Raw genomic sequence first — 10,927 nt, forward strand, 5'->3', positions numbered from 1 at the left:
ATATTGATGTTGAAGTGTAAATGGTTATATAGTATACAAAAATAAATGGTGTGAGATGGCATTGTCAGTGTGTCTCCAAGCTTTGCACAAGTTCTCATATTCTAAAATCGAATGATTTCTATCTAACAGGATGGGACCAACATGGTTGATTAACTGCACCAGGCGGAGGTGACCAGATCCTACCCATTTGTGTTAGCTCTTGGGGACAATTGTCTCTGCTCACACGTGTTTACAGTCATTAGTGGACAGGCATTGGAGCATGGTACATTGCTTGGGGCACTGGTTGTGTGTTTCAAGTCCTATTATGTGTTGGATATCAACCTTTATACAGACCACAGTATATCAGGAACAGAATCCCCCGCAGTTAGACTGTTGAGAGCAGGGGTGGAAGTACACTGTACCGGTAAAACATGAGCCTATCACAATGAATACAACATGCCCAAAAACCTTAAGGCTATTAGGCCATTATTTATTATTAATGCATGTCAGCCACATGAAACATTAGGGAATTGACTGGAAACCAGGTGGTATACGCTTCAAATTGAGTTGTGGTTTGAGGAGTACACATACATTTTGTCAAGGTCGGAGATGAGTGGCAGAGATGCTCTCGACAAGGCAGAGATGAGTGGCCGAGACGCACGTGGATAACAGTGGATGCATCAATTCAGGCTATATGTGTAGGCCTAATAACAATAGCAGAACTACAACATTACACTACAAGCAAGTGTTTCGTAACAGGTGTCAATTTCCATTCATCAAATTGCGAGTGCACAGTTCACTGTTGAGGTTTGGATGCTGAAATTATTTTGTGAGTGAACGAATGTGCTCGAGTAGCCTGCAGGAGCGCCTTTGTTAAGTGATTGTAAAACAATCAGATGAAAACATCATGACTGGTTGTGTTAATGCCACATTAAAAAGGTAGAGTCGGCGTCTCCATAAGGCTATGGGAAGCTAAGGTTTCCCTAAAATAAATTGCAAAAATTATATAGCCTAATTAGCTTACTCCTGTCTATACAGAAATAAATACAATCATTCAAAATAGGCTACTACGCCAGAAAGCATGATTTGGCCACAGAGCATAATTAGCCTCTTTAAAAAAGTAGTGGATTGTTTTAAATCCCATAACCTACAGTCAGATGGCCAGTGGCGGTTCTAGCTTGTATGGCTCCCTGTGCAAACCCCCCCCCCCCACACCAAAATAAAAAGCACCAATCTGCACTAACTGTAATTTTTATTCAGACATTTGGAACACAAATAAATAATCATAACAAAGACGAATAGAAACTAAATGTAGTATATAAATACAAATAAAAGTCAGAATCAAATTATTACACTATTTCCCTATTGCTAACAAAAAACACAAATAAAACTAAATTGCACGAATCCTATATCACACAAATACACAACTAGAATAACACAGTTATAAAGAAGAGAACCTGTGTATTGCACTTCAAACAAGAAACACAAACTAATTTGCACAACTGCCATCTAAACCCTGACCTTTCTTGCCTTCCTTGATGCAAAGTCATCAATTACATCATCATTAGAAATCTGCCCAGCAATTGCATGGTTAATACTAATGACAGCAAGGCCACTAAGGCATTCCTGTGACATGGTGGACCTCAGGTAGAATTTGATGAGCTTTGAAAAGCTCCTCTCTGCTTCAGCTACGGTCACTGGAAGAGTAAGACAAATTCTGAGAGCAGTCCACAAATGTGGATACATTTCTAAGAGCTCCCTTTCGTGTATAAATATCAGCAGCTCGAGCAGAGTCATGGTCTTCTATGGCAATTAGTGGTGCAACGGATCACAAAACTCATAGTTCGGATCGGATCACGGTTTTGAGTCACAGATCTGATAATTTTTCCAGATCAGAAAAAGAGGGAGACAAATAACTTTGCTTTCCATTTATTACTTAAATAACACTTAAAAACAAGGAACTTTTCAATGTTTAAATAAAATCTTAAAATATTCAATAATCAATTGTTAAATTAAAGCCAATGTAAACTGACATTTTTGGATATAAATATGAACTTCATCGAACAAAACATACATGTAGTGTGTAACAAAGTCCTATGAGCGTCATCTGATGAAGATCAAAGGTTAGTGATTCATTTTATCTTTATTTCTGGTTTTTGTGACTGCTCTCTTTGGCTAGATAAATGGCTGTGTTTTTCTGTGACTAGGTGCTGACCTAACAATCGTTTGGTGTGCTTTCGTCGTAAAGCCTTTTTGAAATCGGACACTGTGGCTGGATTTACAACAAGTTTATCTTTAAAATTGTGTAAACAATTTGTATGTTTGAGGAATTTTAATTATGGGAAGTTTTAGGTGGTACCTCACTTGGTCCTCTGCAAACTAGTTGTGTCCGAATTTTGTCAGTCAGAACTGAAGGCCTGTCAACAGGGTCTGGAGACAGTGATTCATCCTCAGCAGCAGAATTTGGTGGGGATGCTGCTACAGGCATTTCTAATGGAGAGCACATGGGCATTAGTTTACACACGTTATTCACATTATTTATAGTGGTGGAACATCCCACATACAGTGGGGCAAAAAAGTATTTAGTCAGCCACCAATTGTGCAAGTTCTCCCACTTAAAAAGATGAGAGAGGCCTGTAATTTTCATCATAGGTAAACTTCAACTATGACAGACAAAATGAGAGAGAAAAATCCAGAAAATCACATTGTAAGATTTTTAATGAATTTATTTGCAAATTATGGTGGATAATAAGATTTTTGGCTCTCACAGACCTGTAACTTCTTCTTTAAGAGGCTCCTCTGTCTTCCACTCGTTACCTGTATTAATGGCACCTGTTTGAACTTGTTATCAGTATAAAAGACACCTGTCCACAATCTCAAACTGTCACCCTCCAAACTCCACTATGGCCAAGACCAAAGAGCTGTCAAAGGACACCAGAAACAAAATTGTAGACCTGCACCAGGCTGGGAAGACTGAATCTGCAATAGGTAAGCAGCTTGGTTTGAAGAAATCAACTGTGGGAGCAATTATTAGGAAATGGAAGACATACAAGACCACTGATAATCTCTGCTCGATCTGGGGCTCCACGCAAGATCTCACCCCGTGGGGGCAAAATGATCACAAGAACGGTGAGCAAAAATCCCAGAACCAAAAGGGGGGACCTAGTGAATGACCTGCAGAGAGCTGGGACCAAAGTAACATAGCCTCCCATCAGTAACACACTACGCCGCCAGGGACTCAAATCCTGCAGTGCCAGACGTGTCCCCCTGCTTAAGCCAGTACATGTCCAGGCCCGTCTGAAGTTTGCTAGAGAGCATTTGGATGATCCAGAAGAAGATTGGGAGAATGTCATATGGTCAGATGAAACCAAAATATAACTTTTGGTAAAAACTAAACTTGTCGTGTTTGGAGGACAAAGAATGCTGAGTTGCATCCAAAGAACACCATACCTACTGTGAAGCATGGGGGTGGAAACATCATGCTTTGGGGCTGTTTTTCTGCAAAGGGACCAGGACGACTGATCCGTGCAAAGGAAAGAATGAATGGGGCCATGTATCGTGAGAGTTTGAGTGAAAACCTCCTTCCATCCGCAAGGGCATTGAAGATGAAACGTGGCTGGGTCTTTCAGCATGACAATGATCCCAAACACACCGCCCGGGCAACAAAGGAATGGCTTCGTAAGAAGCATTTCAAGGTCTTGGAGTGGACTAGCCAGTCTCCAGATCTCATCCCCATAGAAAATCTTTGGAAGGAGTTGAAAGTCTGTGTTGCCCAGCAACAGCCCCAAAACATCACTGCTCTAGAGGAGATCTGCATGGAGGAATGGGTCAAAATACCAGCAACAGTGTGTGAAAACCTTGTGAAGACTGACAGAAAACATTTGACATATGTCTTGCCATCAAAGTGTATATAACAAATCAAATTTATTTGACACATACACATGGTTAGCAGATGTTAATGCGAGTGTAGCGAAATGCAAAGTATTGAGATAAACTTTTGTTATTGACCAAATACTTATTTTTTCCACCATAATTTGCAAATAAATTCATTAAAAAATCCTACAATGTGATTTTCTGGATTTTTTTCCTTCTCATTTTGTCTGTCATAGTTGAAGTGTACCTATGATAAATTACAGGCCTCTCATCTTTTTAAGTGGGAGAACTTGCACAATTGGTGGCTGACTAAATACTTTTTTGCCCCACTGTACATAATACAAGTATCATTGTTACCTACAAAATGGAAACGTACAACTGAAGAATCCTGCTGGGGAGAAGTGGAAGTGAATGGGTCTTCATCCTCATCCTCATCCTCAGACAACATTTGGGAAGTCACCTGTGTGGCTGAGGAGGTGGATGATTCCTCACCCTGAGGCTCCGACATCATTTCTGAAGAGGCCTGTGTGGCTGAGGAGGTAGATGGCTTCTCATCCTGGCCAGTGCCAGAGGGTGCTCCAAAATATTTCAGAAGTGCCCCTGAATTTGCATTGGAGTACAGTATATGAGTGACACCCTAAATCCATTTGTTGCACAATTAAATATACATGTCATTAGGCACAATTTATCAAACTTTCAGAATAGGAATCAAATGAACCATACAACATCCTTGGCCAATTCTAGGCATAAGACACCCCAAAAGACGTAATATAATCACAAAAGATACAAGATATCAGCATAATATATACGTCTTAAGATGGTCTACAGCATTGGGAATTCCCCTTACTGAGCTCAGGACCTAGTCAACACAATACAATGTGCATATTCACCTTTATGATGTCACCTCAATGAAAGTGAACCAAATCAATGGTGTGCTAGTTAGGTTGTAATCGTTTTGCTGCAGGTTACACACCATCATGATGAAACTGTGTGAAATTACATCCAATGTTATGTAAGCTAGTTGGACAGAAAGTCGAATATTGTCACCCTATGTGTAATAGCATAGCAAGTAATATAGACTAACAAACAAGTATTATACTAGCCTACTTCATTACATGCATAATATTATACTCATAAAGAGATGACACAGCTGCATACCTTTTTATTTTTGAGCGTTTCTCCTCTTCTTTCCTCTTTTTCCTAAACTGGGCACCTGATGGCTTAGACCTCTTCTTATCCATTTGTGTTGATTTGGCACTCGAGCATCAGTACATTACCCATCCCCCAACACTGTCAACCAAGAGTCAAAACTAAACCAGTTCACCTTGGTGGTGCGCAGACTGGTTTTATATTATTCTTAACGATTTCCGACAAACCAGAAATAAAACAATATGTCTGTGAAACTATATATTCACAGTATTATGAATGAATTGTGGTTTACTTGGTAGCATTTCGTAGTGTGACTAACTCAATGAATGGATGAGCGATGAGTGTCTCTCTGATTCAGAGGGGTTGGGAATGCGGAATGCATTCAGTTGTGCAACTGACTAGGTATCCCCTTTGTTTTAATATCTTTAAACATGTGTATGATTAACATATATAATGACATTTTTTGTTCAAGATGGGCTGAAGCACATTCCTCTACCCTTTCATCCTATCACAAATATTTATTTTAAATAGAAATGCTACATTTTGGAAATTGTGAAAAGGGCTTTATAAGTAATGACAGTCATTAGTCCATGTCCTTAGTAGAGTGACCTTCAAATGTAATATTTTACACTTGTTAACTGTGTAAAAATGTTTTGACTCTACCCAAATATAGAACATTATGTGTGCTGTCACCTAAGATACCGTAGCTGAAGTGTGTCAGTGAATGTGAATATCTATGGATTTGCTCTGGCACAGTCTGATAGACAGATCTGTGTTGATACCACTTAGGATAGTGTAACGCACACAAATGCTTTGTTTTTATCAGATTGCAATCTGAGTGTGCACATCAAGTTCAGCTGTTTGGACTCATTAAATAATATAAATACATTTTAAGATTTCATAAGATATGATTGATTGTTACCTTGTGAAATAACACATACTTAGACAATAGGGCTTTGTTTCAATGTGTTATTTAAAAAATGTATATATTATTGTACATTGTGGACAATTCTCTGATGTGATGTATTTTCTGAAATGTAGGCAAAACAAATTAATTATTTAAAATTCAACACTGTACCTTGATTGTGTTTAGGGAAGGGAGGGGCTGGGATGGTAGGGAAATCAAAAATGTGTAAGCAAAATTAATTGCTTTCAGTGTACTGATTTAGTTTGTTTCAGTGCATGCATTCAACAAGCGTTGGACAAAGGACTTCCACAGGGCTGCCATCTCCAAAGTTCACTAAAAAGGCAATAGTTCTGAACTGGGTTTGTTTTTGTTTTTAATTCATAACATTTTGTTAATTATCTTTTAAACTTCCAATGGTTGAAATATATTGCTCAGTTATCACTTGGCTCATGTAAATAATTATGTAGTTGCCCCTTTAAACATCCTAAGGTCAACATCCCCATAGTTTTCACATTTCTCTCATGTAAATGTTGAAGCTACATAAAAACATTAACTAAACAATTTATTTGAGAAATATCCGGTCTTTGCTCTTTTCTTCATTACCATGCTGATGATTATTGTACAAATGTTCAGTATATTTACCACATTTAATATTTAAGTTTTTTTTTTCTCAGAGAACGAAGTTATGTGATTTGGTTAATGTCGATAAAACATTTCAATGTTGTTAACACACAGTAACCAAAAACGGATCTAATTTGCATATTCATACGGAGTTTGCAGCAAATTTGCAAAATGTTCTCCACAAGTTTCCCCAGAATTGTTTGCCAGTAGTTCGCAAGTTACAACAGATTGCCACAAAGCTAATTTAAAATGTGAAAATATGAGTATGCAGCAAATGTGACAAATTGGCCAAAGGTTTGCCACAACTGTTGCCATAAGCCTGCCTTTTGGGGGTTTGTATCACTAATGTGTATTTTGCTTTGTTTAAAGCTATAACCTCTCTTGCATCACAGGCAAAGGAGGGAACATCTCACCAGAGGACTGGTTCGCACCATGCAGTCCAAACTCCCGAGGTTGTAAACTTGACCAAAAGAGACACTTCTATCAGTTTTACGGTCTCGTTTTCTAAAAATGTTAAGGCAACTCCGAGCGCAAACATTACAACAACGCCACATGCATCAGGGGTGTAATCATTACGCCGATTCTGTTGCTACAAAACGTTTTGCAACAGAAATCGTTAACTCCAAACGGAAAACGCAAACGAGAGTTTATATTGGACAAAATTCTGGTAAGTCCCTCCCTATTTCGTTCCATTTGCTCTGTTTGCATCCATTTGGTTCTTAAACGGTAAACGGTTTCCGTGATGAATACACCCCAAGCGAGCCTAATGGTAAAATACAGTGATAATAAAAACGAAGTTCTGATGACAACAAAACGTTTGCAAAAATTATGCAAGTATCACATTCTAAACAGTGCCATATATGCCCACTGTACGTTTTCGACAGTGTTACCACATGATGTGATTAAAAAGTAGCAACATCAAAGTGTAAACTTACCTAAACCAGGTACAAATGTGTTGAGAAATAGGCATAATACAGCTACTGGGAATGGCATGTATGGAATAGCTGCACGCAAAGGTCCTTTCTTCTCTCTTACTTGGACCACAACTCCACTGGTCGAAGAAGTAACTCCCTTCTCATTCATTTCGGTGTCTTTTTGGTCCATGTTGAGGGTAAACAGGCAACGTGTGAAATATTTATTACTCTTGATTCTCTATCTGTCAAAGACTCCCTTCCGCAACACAGGATGAGCACACCTCTCCAAAAATGACTAACTGCATGAAGTGGACTGTGTGCACGTAAGCGGCGCGCAAGCACTTATGATAGTTCGCAAACGAAAGGCTCTTTTTAAACGGCTCTTTTTGTTGGGAAACGAATCGCATCTGTGAAAGAGCCGTTCATTTGACTCACTGATTTGCGTACTGCTACTGCTGCCTTTTGAGCGCGAGACATTACATGTATATATTATTTTTTTTAAACATTATCTGAAGATGGTAAATCCTCACTGCGGGAGCAAAAGGTAGTGTTTTTGCAAGCGATTTCATTTCGTCATGTACATTTTTTTTATTTGAACTCACATTTCACAATCTGACATATCGGTATGCAACTTTTTAGCTTTTACATTAGACTGTTTATATATATATATATATATATATATATATATATTTTTAGCACTGTGCTACTGAACAAAGAGGCGTTCATAAGGTAAACGGAGCCAAAAGATCCGGCTCACTAAAAAAACTGGGAATGCCCATCACTAACAAGCACTGAGCATCTGCTCCCTTGCACAGTTTAACTATTTCTTATTTATTTATTTTTATTCAACCTTTATTTAACTCGGCAAGTCAGTTAAGAACAAATTCTCATTTACAATGACGGCCTACCAAAAGGCAAAATGCCTCCTGCGTGGATTGGGGCTGGGATTAAAATAGTTATATAAATATAGGACAAAACACACATCCCGACAAGAGAGACAACACAACACTACATAAAGAGAGACCGAAAACAACTAGGCTAGTCTCATAGACTAAACGTAACATAGTAAACAACATACATGACACTCAAATTAGCATGATATGTTACATTTGGTATTGTTACATAAAACAGAAGGTTATTTAAAATGCCCACAACAGGAGAAATCCGCTTGTTTGAGCTGGAAGACTATGGCCAGAGTTTACCCATGATGTTGCACAATGATTTAAGTCAATAAGTCATTATTTTAATCAACGTATGATATTGGGCTTGAAGTGACAAATCTGAACTGCCGACTTTGTGCAAATCCGTGTGAATGCAGTGTCTTTTCCTATAATATGACATACAAATTCTTCAGCATACGTTTTGTTTCAGGACTGGGTTTGTTCACGGGCATTGTTTATTAATCAGAAACACCTGAAAAGCTATTCCACTTTGCCACTTTTTTTACCAGAAAATTTTCATAATCCATTGGAGAATTTGTCAATTTTCACTTGTTTTTTTGCTGGTGTGTATTAGAAATATATACTGTATATCTGACCATTTTATAAATGGTATAAAGATGAATATTTTTTACCACTAAAGTTTTGCTTCACAACACGCTCCACTGCTTTGATTGGTGTAGCGTCAGCTAAAAACTGCAAGTGTCTATCCAGATAATGAAAAGGCACCCGCAAAAGAAAATTCAAGGAATTTATAGTTACATGTAGGGATGCAAAGGGTCGGGAACTTTCCGGTAAATTTCTGTATTTTTTCCGTAAATATTCCATGGGAAGTTAAAGCCCTGGAATTTTGGTAATTTTGCTTAAATTGATCAAAAAGTTACTTTTTGGGGTGGGATACACAAGGCAATTCTAGGTCTTGTGACATATTTTGGTTAAACTATCCCAAATTCAATGGAATTGCTCTGCATGCACAGTGCATTCTTCCATCACATGTGCAGTGCACTCTCCAATCACATATACAGCTGATTCTCAAGACCTTGCACACTGTTGAGATGCTATTGAGCTCACACTACTACACTGAGCCAAGGACTACATGCTTTCTGGTAAGCTTTGATTACAATACTGGGTGGGGTCAATATATTTTATATTACATACATGATTTTTGTTAACTTGTAAATAGTAGCCTATTGTTTAAATAATTTCTAACTTGTTAACAATTTCTGCTAGTTTGTTTTTTCTACCATGTGGGTTTCAGCTTGCTTGAGCCTGCTAACTGAGGAGTGTTAATTGGTGAATTCACCAATTTGTAAGTCGCTCTGGATAAGAGCGTCTGCTAAATGACTTAAATGTAAATGTATGTTTCATTTTAAACATTTGTCTCACAAAGGAGTTGTTTAATCGAACTGCTTATCTTCTTAGAGATAGGGGGCGCTCTTTTAATTTTTGGATAAAAAACGTTCCCGTTTTAAACAAGATATTTTGTAACGAAAAGATGCTCGAATATGATGTAATTGACAGCTTTGGAAAGAAAACATGCGTTTCCAAAACAAAGATATTATCTGTGAGTGCCCCAGAACTAATGCTACAGGCGAAACCAAGATGAAATTTCATACAGGAAATGGTTCAGATTTTGAATGCGCTGTGTTCCAATGTCTCCTTATATGGCTGTGAATGCGCAAGGAATGAGCCTGCACTTTCTGTCGTTTCCCCAAGGTGTCTGCAGCATTGTGACGTATTTGTAGGCATATCATTGGAAGATTGACCATAAGAGATTACATTTACCAGGTGTCCGCCCGGTGTCCTCCTCCGAAATTATTGCGTAATATCCAGCTCCATGCGTGTCTGCATTTGCTTCAGAGGAGAAAGCCAACTGCCATGAATGATTTATCATCGATAGATATGTGAAAAACACCTTGAGGATTGATTCTAAACAACGTTTGCCAGGTTTCTGTCGATATTATGGAGTTAATTTGGGAAAAAGTTTGCGTTGTAATGACTTAATTTTCTTCTTTTTTTTCACCCAAACGTGATGAACAAAACGGAGCGATTTGTCCTACACAAATAATCTTCTTTGAAAAACTGAACATTTGCTATCTAACTGAGAGTCTCCTCATTGAAAACATCTGAAGTTTTTCAAAGGTAAATGATTTTATTTGAATGCTTTTCTTGTTTTTGTGAAAATGTTGCCTGCTGGATGCTAGGCTTAATGCTATTATGCTAGCTATCAATACTCTTACACAAATGCTTGTTTAGCTATAGTTCAATAGCATATTTTGAAAATCTGAGATGACAGTGTTGTTAACAAAAGTTTACAATTGCATTTAGGCCTATTTCAGCTCTGATTGTTTATGCCGCACCGGTATGTGTAGAGTAAGGGCTGAGTAGTGCGTGTCAATGTAATAGAATCCTACTCCGATGAGTTCTGCCTCCAACAAAATCTCTGAATAGTTTATTTTGGTATTTTCCATTGAAAGTGGCTGTTATTGCGTGGATTCTATCACCATTTGCCACAGTAAAAGGAAACGTTGATGGTGTTAACAGGG

General features: G+C 38.1%; 1 protein-coding gene across 1 annotated transcript in view; it reads right to left on the reverse strand.

The window, feature by feature from the left end:
* stum (stum, mechanosensory transduction mediator homolog) overlaps positions 1-7,813 on the reverse strand; it is a 31,086-nt gene extending 23,273 nt beyond the window's left edge. Inside the window, exon 1 of the mRNA XM_064925228.1 lies at positions 7,465-7,813. Within this exon, the coding sequence (XP_064781300.1) occupies positions 7,465-7,633 (169 nt within the window). The 5' untranslated portion in view covers positions 7,634-7,813. The remainder of the gene's footprint in view (positions 1-7,464) is intronic.
* Between the last annotated feature and the right edge of the window lie 3,114 nt (positions 7,814-10,927).

Source organism: Oncorhynchus masou, chromosome 19, assembly GCF_036934945.1.
Source record: "Oncorhynchus masou masou isolate Uvic2021 chromosome 19, UVic_Omas_1.1, whole genome shotgun sequence".
In the NCBI taxonomy this organism is placed as follows: domain Eukaryota; kingdom Metazoa; phylum Chordata; class Actinopteri; order Salmoniformes; family Salmonidae; genus Oncorhynchus; species Oncorhynchus masou.